The sequence below is a fragment of the Tenrec ecaudatus genome, chromosome 1 (assembly GCF_050624435.1).
Source record: "Tenrec ecaudatus isolate mTenEca1 chromosome 1, mTenEca1.hap1, whole genome shotgun sequence".
NCBI classification, from domain to species: Eukaryota; Metazoa; Chordata; class Mammalia; order Afrosoricida; family Tenrecidae; genus Tenrec; species Tenrec ecaudatus.
Genome location: NC_134530.1, coordinates 193,841,583 through 193,866,492, shown reverse-complemented (window position 1 = coordinate 193,866,492; position 24,910 = coordinate 193,841,583). Strand labels below are relative to the sequence as shown.

The 24,910-nt window shown below is 54.4% G+C and overlaps 1 protein-coding gene and 1 pseudogene across 1 annotated transcript in view; both read right to left on the bottom strand.

The window, feature by feature from the left end:
• LHX4 (LIM homeobox 4) overlaps positions 1 to 24,910 on the bottom strand; it is a 50,152-nt gene that overhangs the window by 12,489 nt on the left and 12,753 nt on the right. The window contains exon 2 of the mRNA XM_075540491.1: positions 20,510 to 20,681. Within this exon, the coding sequence (XP_075396606.1) occupies positions 20,510 to 20,681 (172 nt within the window). The remainder of the gene's footprint in view (positions 1 to 20,509; positions 20,682 to 24,910) is intronic.
• LOC142437245 (regulator of chromosome condensation pseudogene) lies at positions 6,779 to 7,994 on the bottom strand (annotated as a pseudogene).

Below are 24,910 nucleotides of genomic sequence, written 5' to 3'. Positions count from 1 at the left end.
CTGCCTCCCCACCTTTGTAGACCGGGGCCCTGACTGAGCCCAGGGGGTCCAAGCTGCCCTAAGAGTCCACACCTCCAGAGTCACCTCCCTGATGGATCCTGTGACCACCTTCCTCCCACCCACACCACCACCACCACTACAGCAGGGGCAGAGAGGAGGCCAGCTTATGACCTTGGTCTCAACCTCTGCTCTAGTGGTCATCCCGAGCAGCCGTCTGTCAGTCCACCCCTGCTGCTTGTTCCTGATCAGCCTGGCTCCACCCTTCACACAGAGACCAACCTGAGGATGCCTGGTCCCTGCCAACATCTGGACCCAGCGGAACCAGGCGCACAGAAGCTGTCTGTCCCATGCTGATGTTCCCATCTGTCCTGGGAGTGGGCCCACATTTGGGTCACAGAAACATTACTAAGAAAGCAGCTTCCATCTGCCAAGCACCCACTGTGTGCCCAGCTCTGTCTGGCACCTTACACTCATCTCGTGCTCACCACCAAGGCTCTCAGTCCTCTGTCCCCCAGGTCCCTCGCACCTCAGGGAACGTCACCATCGCTCACCGCCCCTCCGTGGCTGCAGCAGCCACACAGACACCCCTCCTGTCCCTGCCCACTCATGTTGGGGGCGCTTCCCTGCCTGCATCCTTCTTGGTCTTGTTGTGACCAGTAACTGCAGCCCTGAGAGTCACTTTCTATGCTGGTACCCACCGGCCACCTCCTCCATCCCTTCCAGCTTGCTCCCTCCAGCACCCTGATGCTGACAATCCTGAGACCCTTCTAGAACCCCTGACTGCCCGTCCCACCATACCATCTTCCCCCGTGGCCTCGTCTCCCTCCTCAGCCAGCAACAACTCCACAGGGCACCTTACTCGCCACCAACCTGCAGACGCCCTCCGCCCTCTCTGCTCCCACTCTGGGCCCCAGAAGGAGCAGCCACCTTGTGACGGAGCTCACTTTAAGTCGGTGATCTGCACCCCGAGAGGCCTCGGGAAATCATATCTACCCTCCAGTCTCCCTTCCTCAGTCTCAGCTGGTGGTCTGCTCCCTGGTCTCAGACCGTGACACTCTCAGAAAAGCCCTTCCCTCTCACTCTGCCCACCCCCCCACCCCCCGCGCCTGCCCCCGTCCCGTCCCTGTGGCCGGCTTCTGTGCATGCACTGTCCACGCTCCTGCTCAAGGCCAGCCCCTCTCCCTAATCAAGAACAGTCCTCCAGCAACGGTCCCCTTGTCTCCTGGACCATTAATTTTCCCTCCCTACTAGATCATCCCTGTCAGCCGACCAGCCTGCTAGTATTTTTCTCCTGTAAAAAATAAAAAGCACAGCTCCTCTGGACCACGCGTCTCCCTCCCCAGCTCAGCTCCCTCCACTTTGGAACAAACCCCCCGGAAGGAGGGGCTTCTGTTCAGGGTCTCTGGTGGCCCAGCTCTGCTCTAGAATGCACTCCAACCAGGCCACTGCTCACCGAGCAAGGACACTGCACTGCACAAGATAGCCGTGGCCCCCGTGGCTCGATCCAGGGGCCAGTGCTCACCCTACCCACTCTTCTTCCTCAGGACACTCACTCACTGGCCTCGAGACCGGACCCCTGACTCTGGCCCCCTGTGGGCAGCTCGCCTCCATCTCTTGGATCTCTTCTCTGTCTACTCCCACCCCAACCCCTGGGGGATTTCCCTTCCAGCTCGCTGGCGCTCCAGATAGGTAGACCTAGGATTTCCTCAGCACCCCCACATGCATGGCCAGAAGCCAGCTCCTGACCTTGACCATGCTTCTGGGGTCGTACACATCCCAAGAGTGGCCATTTTATCCTTCCAGTTGCTTAGACCCCAAACCTTAGAGTTCCCATAACTCCTGTCCCTCTCCCTCTCCCTCTCCCTCCTCCTCTTTCTCCCTCCCCCTCCCTTTCTCCTCCATCCAGTCTGTCCATAAATTCTTCCATCTAGATCCAGAATCGGACCAGTCTCACTCTCTCAAGTGACACTCCCCAGTTCCAGCCACCGCCACCTCTAGCAACCTGTTAGCAGGTCTCTGGACTGCAACCCCAGGCCTTCACAAGAGCCAACGCGACCCTGCGACAGCCAGTCAGACCCACTCAACCCTGCGCAGACCCTCCAGTGGCTCCCACCTCACGTAGCCTGAAACCAGCGCCCCTTAATGAACTATGAGACGCGGCACCACGTAGCCCTGTGACACGAGACACTTCCTGATGGAGATGCAAGACTGTAGTCTCCAGGCTGGCTTACAGCTCAAGGGAGAGCGAACAAAGCGTCCTCCCAACTGGACCCATAGGCAGCATCTTGATAAGCGGAGAAATCATTGACGCTGTGAAGGGTTTCACTTCACCTGGACCCATCATCAGCGCCCACGGAACAACGGTGGAGACACCCATCAGCCTCTGCATTGGGTCAGCGTGCTGCACCGGCGCTCTCGCAAGTGCTCAAGAGTGAAGCCGTCGCGTCACGTTAAGAAGTGAGGGGTGTCTGACCCTAGCCACGGTGCCTTCAAATGTCTGCGAAGGCTGGACAACGAGTCAGGAAGACCATAGGTCAGCAGTTCTCAACCTGTGGGTCACGACCCCTTTGGGGATCTAACGACCCTTTCACTGGGGTCTCCCGATTCATAACAGTAGCAAAATGATAGTGATGAAGTAGCAACGAAAATAATTTTATGGTGAGGGGTCACCCCCACATGAGGCACTACGAAAGGGCCGCGGCATTAGGAAGGCTGAGGACCACTGCCCTAGGAGATCTGGTGTCTTCTGGGGTTGTGGTACTGGGGAGGCCTTTAGATTGTCCCTTGGACTGCCAGGGGAACAGACGCATCTGTTCAGAAGAAGCCAGCCGGCATGCTCCTTGGTGAGACTTCATCTCATGTGCCTCACACATGCCATCCAGAGGGACCAGTCCCTGGAAAAGGTCACCAGGCTTGGTGGAGGGTCAGCAAGAAAGGGGACGGCCCACAACAGGAGGGGCTCAAACGTTATCACCATGGTCAGGACAGCGGAGCCTGGCCAGTGCCGCTCTCTGTTGTCGCAGGGCCGCTATGACATCGCGGCACCTACCCACAACCTCCACCTTGCAAAGTTCCACCCCCACCACGCTCCCCTGGGCTCACACATCCTCCACCCTCACCGGCCTTCCTGTGCTTGGACCACGCTCTGTCCAGGTGTCTGCAGGACTCCCCGTCCAGCTCTCTGCTCCAATGTCACCTTCTCAGAGAAGCCTTCTGCCCTCCCTCCCCCCCCCCCCAGCGCTTCCTCCCCTGTCCCAACAGGCATCCTGTGTGTCTTTGTGGAGTCCTGGCTAACCGGAAGGTTAGAGGTTGGAGTCTACTCATAATCATCTGCCTCCCCAAAATGCACCCACCACAATCCCTCTGCACCCCAGTGCTACCGGGACACGGCGGAGGCCCCACCGGTGGGAATCAGCCCGACGGAAACTCGATGCTTGCTGTTGTTTTGTATTTAGTGCACCTGATGCGTCCAGTGCCGGGGCCACCATAATATGTTCAATGACTGTGTGTTGAAGAAGTCATAACCCAGTCCTAGAGTATGAAGTAATACACGCGCCTCTGTTTCATTAAGGAAACGACGTACAGAAAGGTTTGGGGACCTGTCCAAGCACCCCCGGCTCTTAACCATGGAGCTGGGCTCAGTCTCCTCAGGGTGCCAGCACTGTGGGCCCCGGGGGTGGCCCAGGATGTGGGGAGGGGAGCAGCCCAAGTCCAGTCGCCTCCCTGTATGTCTGAGCTGCCATGGCACACTGCTCTGTCCCGTGGCAACAAAATACTGCATCACTTCATTTTATGCTTTAATTGCTTGCCAGTGATTTACTACAGGCAGTATATTTCGCCCCCGCTGACACGTCCCTACGTGTATTTCTTTTATCTATCACCACACTTGACAGGTAAGTTGCTGATATTTACTGTTACTGTATGTACCCATATTTCCAACATATATCACCGCCCACTCTGAGGCCACAGCCACGTCGTGGGCACACCACATTCTGCCCAGCCGCTTCTGCACACGTGGCAGGGGGCTGTTTTGGAAGGAGGCCGAGCACGGAGAATGGTCGAGCCTTGGGGATGGGGCCCCGGCCCCTTCTGCCCACAGCACATGCTTCCCCCTGAACCTCCTGGAACCACTCCCAGGGCCCCCTGTCTCATAAGAGGGAGCCATAGGGAAGGTTGAAGGAGACCTGGTGGCACAAACAGTTAAGAACGGAGCTGCGAACCAAAGCCCATCAGCGCTCGGCGGGAGAAAGGGCTGGAGAGCTGCTCTCATAAAGGTCACAGCCAATAACCCGCATAGCAGTCCTCGGACACGTGGGCCTGCCACCAGGAGTTTGCGTGGATTCCAGGGCCCTCCTGACCGCATAGCAACATAGATGCTTGGGGGGGGTGGAGGGGGGTTTGTTTTCTTTGAGGGATTGGGTGCTTTCTGAAATGAACATGTTTGGCACTAAAGATTCCAATACCATTTCAATTTTACTTTTCATCTTTTTCCTTTTAAGCCATGCACGCCACAATTTAGGTCTGTGGGATAGGGAATCTGGAGCGATTTTGTTTGGGTTTTTAAAGAAACGTAGGATAGATATGTAATAGCCCATCTCAAGTCATGTGATCAACAGCATCCTGTGAACCCCTCCTTTTCTGCCTCTTCTTTCTGCCCCCCCCATATACTGTTGTTATTTTAAACAATGTCTGGTGACTCGTGCTGCTACACAGAAATACCGCACGTGGTTGGCCGTAGTGGACAGAAAGTAATTTTCTTCCTTTAGGAGGCTAGAAGCCCAAATTCAGGACTTCAGACCGCTTCCACTTCCCACTGGCCCTGGGGGCAGGTCCTTGTCTGTTTTCCACATCTGTGGGCCCAGAATCCCATGGGTCTCAGCATCAACCTTCTACTGGACCTCAGAGGTTCTCTGAGCAGCAACGGTGAGTCCAAAGAGCACGCTCTGCTTCTGCTTCTGTTTTCTTGGTGTTAATCAGGTCCCTCCTTCTCTACTGACTGCTTTTCCTCCTCAGCTTTTATCTTGCAGGAGATGAAAAATGGTACAGGCCCCAGGGACAGGCCCCCTTGTAGCAGAGAAGAGCTGTGGCCTCAGGAAGGGTGCAGCGTAGTACCCTAATCCCGCTACAGTGGATGGACCGACCACATCCACTCACAGCATGGGGAGTGGCCGCCAAATTATATCATTATATAGCTGCCAAATCATTTAAAATCATAGTCCACCCAAACTGACACACAGTTTGGGGGAACATCGTTCCACCCGTTGGCCCCCTAAAATTAATGTACTTTTCACATGAAAAGCACTTTCACCCCATCATATCATCCCCAAAGTCTTAAATTTCATGCTGGGCAAAATTCCTCTTCATCTGTGATTCTAGACCACACACTTGACCTGCTCCCAAAGCAGAAGGTAGAACAAGGCACAGGTAGAGAGCTTCATGATCAGAGGGAGAGATGAAGCGAAAGGAAGGGTAACAGGCGCTGAGGAAATCCCAAACTCAGCAGAACACTCCACATCGGCTCTCAACTCTCTGAGACCATCTTGACCAAATGTGTGGGGCCCAACACCCTCTTTCCAGAAAAATGAATTACCCAGCGCCCCCTGGTGATTAAAACCGTTTGTGCAGTAGTCCATCGTCCAGGATAAAGTGTAAGGATCTGTTCTGGCAGACCCCTGCACTTGTCCAGACCAGTGGGAAACACTGATCTAGGCCATGGCCCTGTCCTCCAGACTCTGGGTGTTTGCCGTGCTTTCTGGATTCTGGGTGTGGGCTCTGTAGCCCTTGGCTTCAGCTTCACCTTCCAGGCCCACTGGGACAGCAACTCTGTTCCCTCGACCTTGGGCAACCCAATTATGCTCGTCCAACGGAGGGGCTACCCCACCCTCTCAGCCAGGTAGGCCCTGTTCTTCTGCCCCTTAGGCATGCATGACAACCCCTCCCACTGCTTTGATCTGATGACAAGGCCTGGACCCTTGTCACTTGTGAACAGGAACAGAATCAAGTCAGTGAAGATTTGACTCTCTGAAAGCCGAGAAGTCCAACCCCCCCACCCCCATCCCCTTGAGACCCCAGTGGCCATGGTCTCACCCTTTGGGACAGAGGCAGCTTTGCTTCCTTTATTTCTTGTCTCTTCAGCTGCTGCTTCCTGCTTCCCTGGACGCTCAGCCCTGCAGGCCCTGGGGCCAGGCTTTGCCCTGCTCAGGTAACTGGTAGAAGGCTCTGAGCTCTACAGTCAGTGACCCAAAGCCCATCACTGAGCCTTGGACGGAAGGCACTCAGCTGCTACCTGGCTCCCGGAGGCCGTTCACACACGGTCTTGAGCTGGTCTTCTTGTTCTGTCGCTGCCGTTTCTCCGAGGCCGCTGTGAGCCCGGTGCCGTTTCCAGGGTCACAGTTCGCACTGCCTTCTGAGTCCTCCCAGGAACTGCTGGCGATGTCCATAACTCAACCAACAGCCTCTTTGAGGCAATCTAGGTGAGCGCGATGCCAAAACTCAAACCCACTGCCAGCGAATTGATTTGGGCTCCTCTAGAGCAGTGGTTCTCAACCTTCCTAGGCCCCGGTTCTTTCATACAGTTCCTCATGTGGTGGTGACCCCAACCATAACATTCTTTTCTTCTTTTTTTAACGGGGTTCGGTTCCGCTGATGAGAAAAAAAGGCAGGAGGTAACAAGAGCACTCAGGGCTGAGGGCAGAGTTGCTGGAGCCCGTAACTGTCCCTGCTTCCCTGATCTGTGCGGAAGGTCGAGGGGGCGGGGGGCCAGGCTCTCAGGGCTTCATCAATTCCGTCCCTTGTCCTTGACTAGTAAGACTGTGTGCTGGCCCCCATTGGACACTGACAAGATCACTCGGTTCTCCAGCTGTTTGCCTGTCATTTCCACGGGGCTCCAGACATCCTCGTCCTGTCTGGTGCCCAGCTGTTAGTTGGTGCCCATGCCCCGGGCAAAAGCGCGGCCATCCTTGGTCACGGTACACCCCACAGAGGCCCCGCAAGCCACTGAGGAGACGGCAGGCAGCCTGGGGATGAGGGTGGGGATGCTCTTCTCCTCAGCACCCTCCCCAGCCCCAGCTGCCCATCCTCAGCCCGGCCCAGGCTGTATGCTTTTCCTTCGGAACCCATGCAGACCGTGTGGTGCTGGCCGCCTGAGAAGCCCACCAGGGACTTGGTGGAGTTCTTGAACGATGTCAGGTTCTGGGGTACAAAGCAAGATTCTGTGCCTGGTGTTCCAAGCTGGAGAGACCAAAGCCGTACATGTGACCCTCCTGGGAGACGGCGAAGGTGAAGTAGACGCCACCAAAGACATCCTGAAAGTGCACGTGGCCCCGGCTTCCCCTGGATTTCAGCAACACACAGTTGGGGACAAGGAGCCATTCAAGACCCTGACAGCCACCGCGGTTAGTGAATAATTCAGGCACTCGGCCCAACTGGCCCTGTTCTCCACAGCCCAGGGTGTAGAGGTCGCCGTCAGCTGTCAGCATCACCAGGTGGTCGTTCCCTGAGGCCACCTTCACCACAGACACATCCAGCTGGACCTGCACGGGCACCAGGCTCTTCTTCATGGGCTCCAGGAGCCAATCACCCCATTATTGTCCCGGAAGGAACCCCAGAGGAAGGCACGGCCATCCTCCGTGAGGGCTGCTGTGTGGCTGTCTCCTGCTGATACCTGTCCCACCTTCTCCTGCAGGTCCACTGTCCCGGGGACCATCTCCGAGCCTTCCACCCTCATCGTTGCAGCCGAAGGAATAGACCTGGCCAGGCTTGCTTAGACACACAGTGTGCATCCCCCCTGCCTCGGCCTGGATGACATCTTCAGGAATGGGCACCAGGGCTGGCTTCTTCCTCTCCATCACGTTCTCTCCCAGTCCCAGCTGGCCCAGTGTCAGCACCATGCCTGGCCCTCTGCTGTGGGACCTATGATTACCTTTCACTTCCTTGCTTTTGGGGCTACCACCTTCTGGGGGTGATCTTCTCTTAGCTGTGCGTTTGGGTGGCATCTTCTTTTCCTGGGCAAAGACCGGACACCAGCCATAAAATTATTTTCATTGCTACTTCATAACTGTCATTTGCGACTGTTATGAATTGGGCGACCCCTGTGAAAAGGTTGTTCGACCCCCCAAAAGGGTCGCAACTCCCAGGTTGAGAACCGCTGCTCTAGAGGGTTTTCTAGGCTGTAAACCTTTACAGAGGCACATCGCCTCACCAGGAGTGACTGGTGGATTTGAACCACTGACCTTGCAGTTAGCAGCCCAATGCACACCTCACAGTGTCAGCTCTTTCAGCCTCTGCCCATTTACCCAAGCCCACCACAGCTTTCCCATTTTAGGTATCTGTTAGTGCAGTACACTAAACCAGGTCCAAATTTGGTCTTAATTATCTCACTCACTGCCAGTGAGTTGGTTCTGATAACCCAGCCGTTGCTCTGGTCCCAGAACATAGTCCTAGCCTACGGTTTGCACTCAAAGTGAGGCTGCCAGGAAAACAGAAAGTGACAACCCGAGACCCGATCTGACTACAGCCCCAGTGTGACCCTGCCCAGGAAGTCAGTGTGCACAGAGAATCTGTAGGAGAGGAGGGTGAGCCACCCCAGGGCCCTTGAACACTGACTGGGCCCGGAGGTTCCAGGGGGTGACAGGAGCCGAGGGACCAGGGAGGGGCCTGCCGGGAAGGCGTGGACTGACTATGGAAGGGAGCTGGTGGTGAGACCCAGCAGTGAGGAAAGCTTCCTGCGGTGAACAGACATGGTGACAGGGCTTCGCAGGAGCAGGGGGGACAGGAGAGGGCATGTTGGAGGTGGGGTCTGAAAAGCAGGGTGAGGGTGGAGTGCTGCAGGATCCAAAAGGAGCAGAGAACCTCCACAAGTTAAAACAGCTCCCAGAGCTTCCACTTCATGTTGCCCAGACCCCTTTGATTTGGGGCCCCCATTTCCACAGCCGGCAGTGGTCCTCAGTCAGAGAGGCCCTCTGATGTCCAGGCTGATTTGCAATTACTTGGTTCCCAACCAGAGTCCCCCAAGCCAGAGAAGTCCCTGCAATGGAAGCGTCCCCAGATGGCAGAGGCCTTGCAGGAGGCCGGCTCAGGGTGGGCGGGCTGGGTGGCGGAGGGCGGGAGTGCTCCGAGCAGCACAGATCATCTGCGAGCTCATCACCGCTTGATGGACGGCCTCCGCTCCCAGGGGGTGCCGCTCGGCTAAGTAATTGCTTCTGCCTTGATTACAGGCCGTCACAAATGACTGTGGGCCCAGTCCCACCAGTGTGTCTGAGCCTTACAAATGTCCACATGCACAGCCGCTCTCTGGGCGGCTTGGCCGTTGCCTTAAGAGGTTTAATTTGCTTAGAGAGGGAGTTAGGCTATAAACTACTCAGAAATTATGGAAAGTCACACATCAAAGACCTTCCCCCCCAGTGGTGGCTGAAGCATGCTTTGCTGGTGTGTGTGTGTGTGTGTGTGTGTGTGTGTGTGTGTGTGTGTGTGTGTGTGTGTGTGAATAACAGGTGTGTCATTATCAGGAATGATGAGTGGCTCAGGAAGAATCTGACCCCAGATTGGACCCACATCCGACCCCAGAACTAAAGGGGCTTGCTCTCACAGCCACAGGACGAGGTGGCCCTGAGGATTCACGCCCGTGGGCTGCCTTGCCTGCCAGAGCCATGGAGTCAGAGCTGGGGACCCACTGAGGGCTGCAGTGGCTGGGACAGCTCAGGAGCCGAGCCTGCAAGGACACTCGTGATGGCACCCACTCCCTCCTCCCCAGGAGCTGGCCAATCACTCCAACTCTCCAGACCAACCCCCGCCACATAAACAGGAGCAGAGCTTCCTCACCTGCCCAGGACCCCATCTGGCCAGAGGCCTTTTGCAGCCACACCACTGGTGCCTCTGCCCCCAGGACCATCTTCCTTCCCTCATCTCCGCCCCGCCTGCATTGACTCACCATTAGGCTCTCAATCATGATAAAACCAAAACCCAACCCACTGCTGTCAACTGCTCCAACTCCTAGCGACCCTGCTATGCAGGGTTTCCAAGACTGTGAATCTTCAAGAAGCGGACCGTGTCTTCTTTCTCCTGAGGAGCAGCTGGTGGGTTTGAACCCTCAGCCTTGCAGTTAGCAGCTCAGCACCTAACCCACAGCATCACCAGGGCCAGAGCGGGTGATAAGGATGACCATGAAGCACATTCCCTGGAGGCCCTGGGTGGCTCAGACAGGTAAGCATCCGACCCCTAGCCCATCGGGTAGGTGGGCGAACATACAGCAGGGCCTCTAGCCTCGAGAGTGCCTTGGGGCTCCGTCTGTGGCAGAGAGGGACCCGTGACAACTGGCAATGACAGCAGGCACATCCAGTGCCGTCTGAATCTCCGCAGGCGCTCAAAAAAGCAGGCTTACCCGTCCCAGGCCAGAGATGAGCCTCGGAGCTGTCTCAAGGCCCCAAATTCATGCTGAGCCGGAACTCAGGCCCTCCCTGAAGTCCACCCAGCAGGGAGGCTTGGCCTCCGGCTTCTCCCCAGGCCCGGATAAGGAGTACAGGCCCTGGCCCCCAAGTGGCTGGACCAAGGTCACCTATAAAGGCCTGTGTTGGGCAAGAGGAACCACCCTAGAGCTCGGCCAAACGCCGAGCGTCAGCACGGAAACACTGTGTTCTGGCCGGTGGGGATAAATCAGCCTCACGGGCTCCCAAGGACGCTGCCTAGCTGCCCTTGGCTGCCGGCTGCTGGGCTGGCGGCTGGAGATTGACTGACTGGAGGAGGGGGCCCTAAAAGCCTGGCCGGGGCCCAGCAACCCTGCGCAGCCTCCCTGTGAGGGAGGAAGCAGCTGTGCCCATTTCCAAGCTGGGCAGGGCAAGGGCCTCCAGGCCAGAGGGCTCCCCAGGAAAGTATGGAGTCTCAGGTGGGAAACCTCAGGTGGCAGCCACCCTCCCACCCCATCACCCTCACAGGATGGAACTGTGAGCACAACGCCCTGCAAGACTGAAATGTCCCAGAAGCTTGAGCCTTCTCTTCTAAGGCTCACTTCTCAATACGCCGGCCATGGGCCTGCTCATAGAATCACCTTTGCCGGTTTGATGCCAGAATCTTCAAGTAAATCAACTTGGCATGTCGATCCTGCGGTTGAGCCCCTGGCACAGCGCCATGGCGCCAGTCCCGGCTGCCTGCCAACTGGTTGGTGGGTGGGTTTGCAGCCACTCGAAGTCACCTCCACAGAAGTTCTCAAAGCTGGTGGTCAGAGGGTGGAGGAGAGGGGGTGGAGTCCCCAGCCCAGCCCTGAGAGAGGATTCTGACAGTCCTCTTAGGGCGGCCCATCAGGATCCAACCCAGAGACACGGGGCAAGACACCGGTACACAGCACCATTTCATAGCAACTCCATGGGTGAGAGCGTGCCTCGTAACAGACGAGTGAACGTAACTTGCTCCCTGACCAATAGCTAGTAGAAGGCACAGCAGATAACCCGCTGGGCAAGGCCAGTGCCGGGTCACCCAAGCACTGGGATCCCAAGATAAAGGAAGCCCTCCCTTCCTGAGAAAAGTCCCCTGGGTACCCCAGCTCCCTGCAGGCACTAGAAGCACTCCCACTGTTGCCGAAGAGGCAGCTGACTCTGAGATGTTGAAGAACTTGCGGGCGCATCTGGCCGCTGACAAGAGTGGCTCTGGAAGCCAGCTCTCGGGTCAAGGGAGCTGCTCCTCCCAGGGCCCTGCTCACCCCGGCCGCCTTGTCCCTCTGCAAACAGACCTGGGGCCGGTGGCTTGCTGGAAGCAGCGTCTAGGAAGGACCTGCTTGGCAGCACAAAGTGTCAGCCTCTTCACCTTCACCTTCACCTTCACTTGGCATTCCAAGTGCACTTAGCCTCGGCCGTCCTCTCCGGTAGCCTGGGCTCTCTCTGCTGAGAGCCCCTTCTGGACCAGGACACATCTCTCTCCATCACATCGGGGCCTCTGCTGTTGGACCTCAGCGTTCTAGTCCCTTGAAGAAACGAGAACCAAGGGCCCAAGAGGCAAAAGCAACACACAACAGCAAAAAGCAACAATACTGGTGAGCGACACAAACCACAACAGCCCCCATTTTAAAAATTACAACAGCCACGGAGCTAGAACACCTTTCTTACACTGTGCACGGGCAACACGCCCTCTGCTGTCGATCGCCGGTACTACTCTGTCCCGCTAGCGGTAGGGTGGGGTGGGGGTGGGGTCCTGACGGGCCCCTTTGCCGGTCTTCCCCTCAATCCTGGGGAGTGTGTGGGGGTGGGGGGGTGGGAGGCAGTGTACATATCTCAGGGGTCTGGACAGAACATTCTTGACTCACAAATTGCCCCTAGTAAGCGGGAAAAGAGATACAAACGTTGATCCTGGAACTTAGAATCGCCTTGCTTCCGGATAAAGGAAATCAATGAATCTTGTCCTTCTGCCTCTGACCAGTAGCAGAAAAGGGGAGGCTTGGCTTGGGGGGGTTGTGTGTGTGTATGTGTGTGTGTGTGTTTTGCTTTTTGCTCTCCCTCTCTCCCTTCAAGAACACAGAGGGGCACCTCCCCAGACCCCAGACATCTACAAACCCTCACCCTCCACCTCCATCCTGATCGCTAATGGGAGAATTCAAGGGGAACTCAAGTACACAGCCCCAACTTGTCCTGCTCACAAGGCACCCCAGGTTTGACTCCTGCAGCCAGTGGGAGAACAGGACGCCAGGGCGCCCCCTCCCACCCTGCCTCACATTCCCTCTCCCCTCCTCCCCGCGCCCTTGCGTGTGTCCAATTTGCCACTTGCAAGCAGGGACCTAGGGACATTTAATTCGCTGTAATGATGGCCAAGGGGAGCTCTGGTGGCATCGTGGTTCCTCGTTAGGCTTCGATCCCCAAGGTCAACGATCGGAAACCATCAACCACTTGGAGGGAGAAAAAGGCTTTCTAATCCCGTACAAAGCCACAGTCTCAGAAACCCACAGGGGCAAGTCTACCCTGTCCTGCAGGGTCACTATGAGTCAGCAACGACTGGAAGGCTGAGTTGAAGTGTTTTTCATGAGGGCCAGGCTGTCTGTTCTGTGGCTAAGCCACAGTCTAAACCACAGGGGGGCAGCTGGTTCTCAGACTTCTGGGTACAGGAGGCCTCCCCATAGCTCTGGGCAACTCGCCGCTCCCTGCACCTCGCCCAGTACAGGCCTGCAGCAGTGACAAGCAGCCATGTCCTGAAGAGCTGGACAAGGGGACAGGGATGCCTGTCACGCAGAGCCCCACCCTGACTCCAGACTGTGTCTTCACAGCTGATGGCCCTTCTGTTGGCGTGGGGTGGGGCATGCTTCACACCGCACTCCTGGGTCAAGGGCCCAGAGCCGGCACTCAGGGAGTGGGTCCTGCCATGCTTGACAAAGGGGTCCCACCCTGAAAATGGACCGTTTCACGCAGTGTCTAGGTCCCTGAGACAAAGGGTGATTGTGGCTCAATGACAGTCCTGTGTGTGTCCTTGGAGGCAGCCGGGGCCTCCCTGACTCACCAGAATTGTATGTGCCAGGTAACACGACAGCGACAGTCTACGGGCCTCAAGGGGGCAGAGAAGCAAACATCAGAGAGGTCCTGTGGTCCAGCCACCAGGAAAGGACAGCCGGGGCAGCTACAGGGGCAAGCAAAGGCTCTCTAAGCATGGCCAGTGCGTACTAATCTGTAGTAAGCAGTTTCACGGTTGCTGAAAACATGTGAAACTGTTCACTAGAGTAAGTAAGCACAAATAAATGCGCGTTTACCTTGCTACTGGGTTCTTCGTCCTTGCCAGAGACTGTGAACTTGAAAAGAGGCTTTGATTCTGTAGGCAGGTGCTGTGGGACTGAGAGCGAGGCAGAACCCCACCCCCACCCCGCCCCCCCGCCTAGCGAGAAGTGGCATCTTTGACATGTGGGGAAAATATGGAATTGTCCACTGTGGCTTAGTAGACAGAAAGAAGTGAGGCTTGGTCTTGGGTGCTTTAGACACATGGTCAGGAGAGACCGGTCTTTGGGAAAGGATGTTTGGTAGAGGGCAGTGAAAACGAGGAAGATCTTCAATGAGAGGGACTGGCACAGCGGCTGCAACACTGGGCTCGAACCTGACAGCAGCTGTGGGGATGGCCCAGGGCTGGGCACTGTTTTGTTCTGTTGTTGCTTTGACTCTATGGCGCTAACAACATGGAGTAATCAGGAAGTACATATTCGCCTTGCTTACGGGCTAATCGGGCCCTGCTCCCCTCCCCCACCACCGTATTTGCCAGGCGCTGGGCTCTGAGCAGCCTTGGAAAAATGGGGAGAATGTGAAAGGGTGGATGTGGCAGGAAGAGCATCCATGGCCTGGACCAGGGTGTGGAGGTCATTCATTGCCATCAGTCACCCTAGAGGTGTAACCCACTACCCCACCAGCATGTCTGGAGGGGAGCATAGTATTAGGTGAGACGCAGGTCTGACATGTGCTGTGGAGAGAAGAGCTTTCGGTGGAATTTCCAGACTGAGACGCCATATGAGGAAGGCTTGGTGGTCTGTCGACCTCTGAAAATCAGCCAGTGAAAACCCAGTGGGTCACAGTGCTCCCGTGCCTTCATGCCGCTGGCACTGGGCCAGGCCCAGTCCTCCCTGGTTCCTGAGTTGCCAGGAACCAGGTCCATAGTAAGGGGCCCCAAGAGTCTGGGAGGAGGACAGGAAGGTCAGCATACCGCAGAAAGGTTCCGGTGGGGCTGATGGGCCAGGCCTCCTCCTGCTGGATGTGGAGGCCCGGTTGAAGGAGACGGAAGGCAGAGGACAGGGCCCAAGGTGAGGGATGAGAGGGCTCAGCTGTCGGGGAGCAGTGTGAACAATGGCGGGGCAGACAGATAGCAAGGATCAATCAGGAGGTAATTTGGGAGACAACCAAAATCAAAACCAAACTCACTGCCATTGAGTCAGTTCTGACCCCGTAGAGCAGGCGGACGTGCCCCTGTGGATTTCCAAGACTGCAGCTCTTTATAGGAGTAGAAAGAAAGCTTCGTCTTCTCCCATGGAGTCACTGATGATTTTGAACTACTGACCTTGCAGTTAACCGCCCACTGAGTAACCTACTATGCCACCTGGGCAGAGGTTTGAGAAGACTAAGCTGGTTGGGCCAGGTGCGCCACTGGGGCTGACCAACGACCCTACCCAAGTTGTGTTATTAATTCTAATACTGGGTTTAAGACCACTGGGCTTACTGTGACCCTGGCCCAACCCCCACCTTAGGTCTCTCCTGGGCCTCTGGGAACCCTCTTTCCTCATGGCCACTAGTCAGGGTCTAAACACCAAATGGTGGTCTGGGGCAATGCTGAGAACCAGGGGATTTCTCTAGTAATCCAACTCTGGGGCCTTGGCACTGGCGGGCTTTGCCTGCCCATCTGGGTATGCCCCGACCTGCAGGCTGGACCAATTCATTCTTACGGGTCCTGAGGACTGGTGCCTCTGATGGACATGGAGATGTGGTCTCACAAAAGCTCTACAAGGATGCAGGGGTAGGGGGAAGGAGAGACCTGACCATAGAAGCGGGCGCTAGTCACCCAACCCCTCAAGGCCAGATCTTCCTGGCCCCCCTGAGCCTGCGCGCGCGCACACACACACACACTGTCACGTGTGCCCAGGCACACCCACAGACACACATTGAGGTTCACCCCATCTGGGGCCCTGCCAGGGCTTGGCCAGGCCACCGTTGAGGGCAGAGGTCTTGCGAGACTTAAGTGGAGCCAAACTCTGACTGCTCTTATCGCTGCTCTCTAGAGAGGCTGTGGGCGGAGGGACGGAATTCTAAATGCTGGAACTGAGGTAAGAGGTGGGAATCAGAGGGAGGGAAACGGGAGAGGAGGAGGAGGACTACTCGACGGAAAGGGTTCAGAGGCAGCATCCAACTGCTTTTTATCAAGGATTTTTGAGCATGGTGGTGTCAGCTATGGTCTGTTCTCACTGGGTGCACATCAGATGCATACACAGACACACACACACATGCGCATACGGGAGTCCCATACACATGTGACCAAAGTGTGATTGGCAGCCTTCTGAACACAGCCACGGACGTCGCTCACAGCCGTCGTCAGCTTGCTTCACAACTCCTTGGACTGGAGCAATCTGGGACTCCTCAGACAGCCAAGGCAGCCTACCTGTAGGTCAGTCTGTCAGAAGATTGGGGAGGAATGGTGTTTTCTCTCTGCAGTTCCACATTTCCTCACTGCCTCCGGTGGCCGCATCCACACACAAAGCCACGGCTGAGTGGAGTCTGACCAACTCATCTCGGAGGAGACTCGTCCCTCAGGGGATCCAAGGCTAGATTTTCCCAGAAGCAAATTGCCACCACTTCCTCCAGTGGCCGAAGTGCAGTCCTTCTCTGCAGCTTGGTCATTCTTGCCAAAAGTTTTCGGTCCCCCAAAGCCTTCCCTTTGGTCTCCGCCCCACTCTTAGCCCTCCTTGCAGCCACGAGGGCTGCCGCAGGGTCCCCTGCCTGAGAACCCCCACCTCCTGCCTGCTCAACCAACAGATTCTGGGAGAGAAATGTCGGACTAAATGCCACAGAAAATTGATTCTGAAAGGTACCCTGAGTTCCAGCGGTTGTTTTGTTTGTTTGTTTGTGTGTTTGTTTGTTTTTTTCTGGTGATCCAATCCCAAGACAGACCCTAGGACCATAGGACATGGAGCACGTTAGAAATCTCTGTCTGCATGAACAATCTGGAGGAGGAAACAGCGGGACCGACAGTTCTGGGGGGACATGGGAGAGGGGGTGGTGGGGGAAAGGTAGTGGTGTTAACAAACCCAGGGACAAGGGAACAAGAAGTTATCCAAATCAGTGGTGAGGAGGGTGTACGAGGCCTGGTAGGGCGTGATCAAGGGTAATGTAACCAAAAGGAATTACTGAAACCCAGGTGGGGACTGAGCATGATAACGGGACAGGAGGAAAGTCAAGGGAAATAGAGGAAAGAGCTGGGAAGCAAAGGGCATTTATAGAGGTCTAGATAGCGACATGTACATATGCAAATATATTTATATATGAGGATGGGGAAATAGATGTATGTGCATATATTTATTGGTTTAGTATTAAGGCAGCAGAAGGACATTGGGCCTCTACTCAATTACTCCCTCAATGCAAGAATACTTTCTTCTATTAATTTGGCATTCTATGGTGCTCACCTTCCAGACACAACCGCTGAAGACAAAGCAGGTCAATAAGCAAATGTGGTGAAGAAAGCTGATGGTGCCCGGCTATCAAAAGGTATAGCATCTGGGGTCTTAAAGACTTGAAGATAAACAAGCGGCCATCTAGCTCAGAAGCAACAAAGCCCACATGGAAGAAGCACACCAGTCTGTGTGATCATGAGGTGCTGAAGGGATCAGTTATCAGGCATCAAAGAACAAAAAATCATATCATTGTGTGCTCACCTCCATGATATGATTGCTGAAGACAAATGGGTGCATAAGCAAATGTGGTGAAGAAAGCTAATGGTTCCCGGCTATCAAAAGAGATAGCATCTTGGGTGTTAAAAGCTTGAAGGCAAACAAGTGGCCATCTAGCTCAGAAGCAACAAAGACCCCATGGAAGAAGCACACCAGCCCATGTGATCACGAGGTGTTCATGGGATCAGGTATCAGGCATCATCAGAACAAAAAATCTTACCGTAGTGAATGAGCTGGGGAGTGCAGAGTGGAGACCCAAAGCCCATTTGTAGGCCACTGGAGATCCCCTTACAGAAGGGTCTCTGGGAGGAGTTGAGCCAGTCAGGGTGCGATGTAGCAATGATGAAAAATACAACTTTCCTCTAGTTCCAAAAGTAAACTTTCCTCTACTTCCTCCTCCCCCACTCTCATTAGCCCAATTCTGCCTTGCAAGTCTGGCTGAACCAGAGGATGTACACCGGTACAGATAGGAACTGGAAACACAGGGAATCTAGGGCAAATGATCCCTTCAGGACCAGTGGTGTGAGTGGCGATACTGGGAGGATTGAGGGAGGGTGGGGTGGAAAGGGGGAGTCGATTATAAGGATCTACGTATAACCTCCTCCCTGGTGGACAGACACAGAAAAGTGGGTGAAGGGAGATGTCAGACAGGTCAAGATATGACAAAATAATAATTTATAAATTATCAAGGGTTCATAAAGTAGGGGGGAGTGGGGAGGGAGGGGAAAATGAGGAGCTGATGCCAGGGGCTTAAGTGAAGAGCAAATGTTTTGAGAATAATGAGGGCAATGAATGTACAAATGTGTTTTACACAATTGATGTATGTATGGGTTGTGATAAGAGTTGTATGAGCCCCTAATAAAACAAATTTTTAAAAGAAAGCGTTATGTAGACACTAAATAAAAAATAAAATCTTAAAGAGGAAAAAAAAGAAAGAAATCTCTGTCTGCAGTGGCAGAGGCCAAGACCAGGGTCACCAGAGGATGTGGCACAGAAACCAGGGGACAGAACAAAGAATTGAGGCCAGCACCAGCAGCTGAGACATATGACCTGTCATATCGGACAGGTCATGGAGACCGTGACACAGAACAGAGGAGCAGCACTGAGATGATGAGCCTGTGAGGCAGAGCAGTGGGCTGGCTTCCTGGCCCACAGAAGCAGAAGCCACGGGGCCATGTGGCTGAGAGGTTGAGGACTGGAGAGAGACTTGGCTACTGGCAAGGGAGGAGTGTCACTGTGGACCAATGATTCGATCAGCCCTGCTGCAACCAGGGCCACTCTAATGGGCAGTGATTGGTGTCTTACAGCAGCACGTAGTCATCTAAGGAGCAGCTATGGGCCTCCCCCCCCACCCCAGATCTGAATCAAAGAAGGCGAAGAAATTGGAAGATGCATGGAAATCATTAGTTCCATGGACTCGGGGATCACATGAATCTCTGCCTCCACAGGCATGAGACCAGAAGTGCTAGATGGTGCCCTGCTACCACGACTGGATGCTCTGAAAGAGATCGCTTTAATTGCTCCTGGATAGCGTGGGAGAAAACTGTGAAACAAAACTCAATCATAAATAAGGCCAAGCTTTCTGGTCAGGTAAAGAAAGACTTGTTGTAGCCCCAGAGACTATGGCCCTTCAGGCCTGGAAGTGGCTCAGTCACCCTTCAGGCCTGGAAGTGGCTCAGCCAAACAAGAAAGAGGGCTGCCAAGTGAGCAGTAACACAAGGGAAATAGGCATGCCTTAGGATAGCCAGCCCTGTGGAATCAAAAAGGCAATCTTTTCCCAAAGAGGACATTCAGAAGGGAAGAGTCTTGGGAACGATGGAGGAAGAGAAAAGGGAAACAGGGGAGAAGATGGGATGAATGATGGTACATTGTGGGGCTGTAACCAAAGGCAAGAAACAAATGTCTAGGAATTGTGGAGTGGAAAACTGACCTGCTGTCTACATCTTAACACAAGTCCTGGTGAAGTAAGAGACCAAAATAAACAACCTCTCCCCCAAGAGTTCCAAAACTGTTCTCCAATTCATCAAAGACATTTTTTGTTTATCTCATTAATGAAATAGCGAAATCCCTATACTTTCATCTTAATATCAACGCATATAAATTAATGCTGGGATGACTCATTCATCAGTTGCAACTGTAGATCACTATGGATATGAAGTGTCGCAAAAATAAAATATTCAGTGGAAAAACAGAATTTACAATAGAGTGCCATATTTAATTAAAACACACACACACAACCTCCCTGCCAGTGAGTCATGCCGACTCATAGTGCCTCTTTAGGACAGGGTAGAACTGTCCCTGTATGGTTCTGAGACTAACTCTTTACAGGAGTAGAAAGCCCCATCTTTCTCCGTGGGAGAAAGCTGTTTTCAACATAGAACCAACCACATGGGTGCCTTAAAAAGAAAAGAAAAGGAGGAAAAAAATCCAAGACAGTCTTAAGAGCTAACAGTTAGGCTTTGTTTTAAGGATCATATATGTATTAACTCGTGTAAAGTTAATACCAGCCCTATGAGGTAGAAATTATCATCAGGCCCATCTTACAGATAAGTAAACCAAGCACAGAGATGCCAAGAAACGTGCTCAAGCGCTTAGCGAGCAAGTGGGCTCAAACACACAGAACTGCATCTTAGTCGCGCTTCCATTTAGACTGAGCCGCTTCTCCAGGCCTCTGGGGCCCTTGGCACAGAGCGCAAGCACCCCGAGACTCTCCCCCAGACGCAACCGCGGGACCGACGGACAGCACTTGCACTGCGCGCCGGAATGAAGCAGCCAAGTGCTTGGAGGCGCCAAATCGCCGAGCCGCGTCGGAGCGATTCCTTATAGGACTTTCGGGGATCCCGTTGCGCCCCTGTGAAATCTGGCTCTTGCTCTGGGAGATGGTGGGGGGGGGGGGTCTCACTCAGCTGGGTCTCTGGCACAATGCGCACGGTGACCACAAGGGGCGCTGAATGAAGCGTAGCATCCCATCCCGGGAATTCTCCCTCCTCTATGGGCTGCGTGGCTTCCCTGACCCTGCTTCCCTGCATGCAGGCCTCTCCCAGTGGTGGCGGGAGCCCTCCTGCCAGCGTGGGGGAAGCGGAGACACAACCGCAGCAGAGGCAGCGCCCCCAGGGCCGGCCGACTTACTTGAAGAAGTCTTCTTTGCAGTAGACACTCCCTGCCCTGGAGAAGCACCTGTCGGCCAGCTGCATCTGGCAGTCTGCACACTTGAGGCAGGAGCTGTGCCAGTGCCTGTCCAGGACCTTCAGGATGAACTTGTCCAGGATGTGCTGGTTGCAGCCAGCGCACTGGGGGATCTCTGTGGGAAGGAAGGAGAACGAGGGAGCGTGAGACTTCCACGGCCTGCTCACAGACAGGGCTGTGTGTGGCCGTCCATCTGCCCTGGGGGAGAAGACCCAGGATCAGCAGCCCCTACTCCCCACCCTCCAGCAGTAGTGTAGAGGCTGGACAACTTGGAATGGCCTCAAACCCTAGTTGGATTGGCCAGGCTATGTCCTCTGGCTTGGGGTGGCTTTGACCCCCAAGTGTCACCTGTTTCTACTCTGTACGGGAACACCACAAAGCTAGGCACGTCAGCCAATGCCATGTTTGCCAGCACGTCAGCCATTGCCATGTTTGCCAGCTGCCACAGCGCAGCTGTGAGGGGGACACTCTCATCACTGGGCAGAGCTGGTGCTAAAAGCAGCAGCCTCCCAAGTAAGCCTTGCCTCAGCATGGACTGAGAAGCCATCTGGTCTACCAAGCAAGTAATACGGATTTGGGGGGTGGGGGTGGGTGGGTGGCTTGAGGTCCGGGCCTGACGGTGCTGGGTAGCATGGGAATTCCAGCATTTTGAGGGGCTGTAGCAAATGCCATGAGCTGGCTCAATCAACATTCCCTCCTCATATGCCAGCCTGGGTAGAAACCGCTCTCTCATACCCCCTGCAGCTAGGGTTCAGAATACAACCCTGAGCCTGCCAGTCACACTGAACTTCTGAGAGGCCTGCATTCAGAGTTGAGCTCAATCCAGGGACAGCTGAAAGGCAGGCTCCTTTTGTGCTGGTCTGGATTGTGACAGAGACGACCAGGTTCTGTGGTGAGAACCTCTCATTTGAGTGCTATTTCCAGAACACACAAGCAGGCCACTGCAACATTCACCCAACACCACCCCCAGGCCTGTGCACAATGAAATTCTTGGGACTGGGGGGTTGTTCCTGGTAGCTCCTGCCAGAGCTGGCCCCACGGCACTGAACACCACCTAATAGCTGAACAGTGAATGTGGGTTCTGTCATCTGTGACTGAACCATATCTGCTGCCTCCTCTTGTCCCTGCCCTGGGTGAGTTTCTGTCCAAGGCCTGCTTCTCTGTCACCCATCTTCACCAAGGAATTGCTTGTGGTTTGGAGAATAGTTGAGTCAGTACATTTGTTTCAAAATCTACAAAACGGCCAGGCTTCCCTGGAGGAACAAACAGTGCCAGCAGGTCCAGTCTTTTTCTCTGTACTTTTCCAAAATAAGAGGACAAATAGTAAGAACAAAAGCATAAGAGTGTGCAATCGGCATCCTGCAGAGGCACGCCAGGAGATAGGCTGTTATGGGGTTTCTGGTCTCTAGCATAAATCGCATATCTGATCCTGATTAGTCCACAGTGTGGTCCACAGTGTAGATAGAGATTCCTAAACTAATTTGGCCTACCACCCCTCTTTCAAGAAAAAAAAATTACTCAGCTCCCCCTCGGTAATGGAAAACTTAGCCCAGGATAAAGTGGAGACACCTGCTTTTACAGCAGCCCCCACCACCACTCTGGATCCTTCCAGAGTCCCTCCTGCAGGTGTTTCGCTTTGGGAAACAGTGTCCCTTCCTCGGTTTTTATCTTCACTGCCTAACCCAGAGCTGAGCAGGGGCCAGTGGGCTCACCTCACAGATGTTTACCACTGAAAAAAGAATCCATCCATCCTCTCTGACAAGCTCACCTTGAAAGGATTCTCATTAGCCTCCCCTGGACACTTGAAAATGCCAACCAAAGTTGTGAAACCAATCTCATAAATCCTGTGTGTGGGTGTCATATAATTACAAAATATTAACACGAGTGAATTAGTCTCAGAGCCCTGGGGGGATGAGGGGGCAGGGATTTTTTTTAATACAGCTAAACTTATCTAGAGAGAAGGCTTCCTCAAATATTAAGACATGTGTGTTTACGAAACAGAGGATAAATCCAGAGAGCAGCGTGGCACTGAAGAACAACATAACTATCCTCTAGTTCTTTACCATTTCCTCCCCTTACTATCATGATATACGTCATTGGTTATGCTAGACTTGTGTCTGCTCATTAATCCACTTAAGATCGCTCAGTACATGGAAGTCAAGATGGAAGACCCCTCAGAGACACTGACAGGAGTAAGGGTTCCCTGAGGGTATGCGAAGTGGGGGGGGGGGTTGATAACATGGATGACTGTAGAGCCCTGCCCCCCCCCCATGGGATTGAACAACAGAACTGTACATATTGGAATGAGTAAAATAGGCCAATAACAATATTATTTAAAAAGAAAAACAAAGGCTTTTGTGTTTCAAATACATAGCAGGCCATTGGAACATTCACTCAATCACCCATCCCGCCCACCCTTGGATCCTGTCAATTCAACTCCAACTCCAGCCTATGACCACCAGGCCTCAACAGCCACCTGCATTTGCTGGAGAGTCAGACTCATCTGAAGCCCCCAGAACCACCTCAGCTAGATACTTAGGTCTGAACACTTGGAGATTGTCTTAGTTCACATGGGGTTATTTTGGTTTTCTATCTCGAAAAATAAACTGTCCCACTGACAAATCCCAAGGAGTTTCATCTAAGAAGCATGGTGGCTGGCCACAGGAATTCCCACAAGAGTGGGTAGAAGTGGCTCAGGACTGGGACCATGGGTCCTGGAGGCAGACTAGCTGGGTTTGATTCCTGACTGCTCTTCCACCTGGGACAAATCGTTCAGCAGCTCTCTGTGCCTTGTCCATCTTCTCCTCTGTAAAAGGAGGGTGGTTGATGACCAGGGTGCCTCCCTGGAATTGTGAAGATTCTAGAGAGGGTTTGCTATTACTCTGTGGGATAATAGGGATTTTTGGAGAGCTGCTACCTTCACTTGGGGGAAGGAGGGCTGGCCCGCGCTGGGCATTGGGGGGGGGGGGGGAGGCGCTCTCTCATAGGGGCCCCAACAGAATCCAGGCAGAAATCGCTTGCCCCCACAGGGAGGCCCACCGAGTGCCAGTCACACTGCACCCACAGGACAGGCTGTACTCGTTCACACCCCACATCCCACACCTCTCCCCAGGGGCTGTCAGGGACCCACCTGCCTGGAGTGGCCTGGGCAGGGTACCAGAGGAGGTGGCCTATGGGCTGGCCAAGGCAGAGCTATGGGCAGGAGTAAGGGGTTAGTACCAGAGCTGGTGGGAGGTGACCAGGCCAATCTCCGAGGAGCGCAGTCTGTAAAAGGGGGCCTGGAGAGCCAGGGAGGGCAGGCTCATCCCGCTTGGGTGGTCTGCCAGTCCTGGCCCGTGGCTGAGCCTGAGAAAGGCAAGAGGGGTGAGCGGTGGGCCTCGGTCTGTCCCGAAGGGGTTTGAGGACAAAGAGATGCCGAGCCGGCGGATGAGGATCGGGTTTCCAGCGGGCCGATTGTACGCTGCGCCGCGCGCGCGCGCGCGCGTGCTGCGGGGACGCGCTCAGGTCCGCGGGCAGCACCAGCGCAGACCCGGCGCTGCCCCCCACCCCACCGCCACCCCAGGGCGCGGGTCCCCCTCCGCTCTATCTCGAGGGGCCTCTTAGCTGAGAGCGGAGTTTGTCCCTAAAGAGACACGAGAAGCCGTGAGAGCGCAGCCCCCGGCGTGGGATCGACACCGCCTCCCGACAGTTCTCACCACTCCTGGGCAGGAGGCCGCCTAGGCTAGCGACAGAACGTGCGTCTTGGCCTTCCCTCCGGGGACAGAGAGGACTCTATTTCTCCTGCGGGCCACGCAGGCATGGGAATGAGGCAGAGGATGCATGCCATCAAATTTATTTCCAGCAAGGTATCTACCAGGAGCCTTAATATGATGAGTATTCAAGAGAGAATACATTAGCGCTAATAGATGCAGGGACGTCGTCGGGCTGGGCCGTTGGAGGCTTGTAAGCGAGGCGACATTGCGTGGGGAAGACACTAAAAGCAGACAGTCCAGCTCCAGTGGGGAGGAGAGGCTTCCCGCGGGTCTGGCTCTGGGGCCCTAACCAGAAGTCCACAGAGAAGCTTGAGGACCAAAGAGACATCTTCAGGTCTGGAAGAATGGTACCAGAATTCAGAGTAAGATGTGCGTCTTAAATCTGAAAAATAAAAACCTTTTCCACTGCAGACTTCATGGAGGGCTTTTTGTGGTTGTTATTGCTGTTTTAAGACTTTTTTGGCTTAAGTGGAGAGCGAATGCTTTGAGAATGATTGGGGCGGGGAATGTATGGATGTGCTTTATACAATTGATGTATGTATATATATGGATTGTGATAAGAGTTGTGTGAGTCCCTAATAAAATGTAAAAA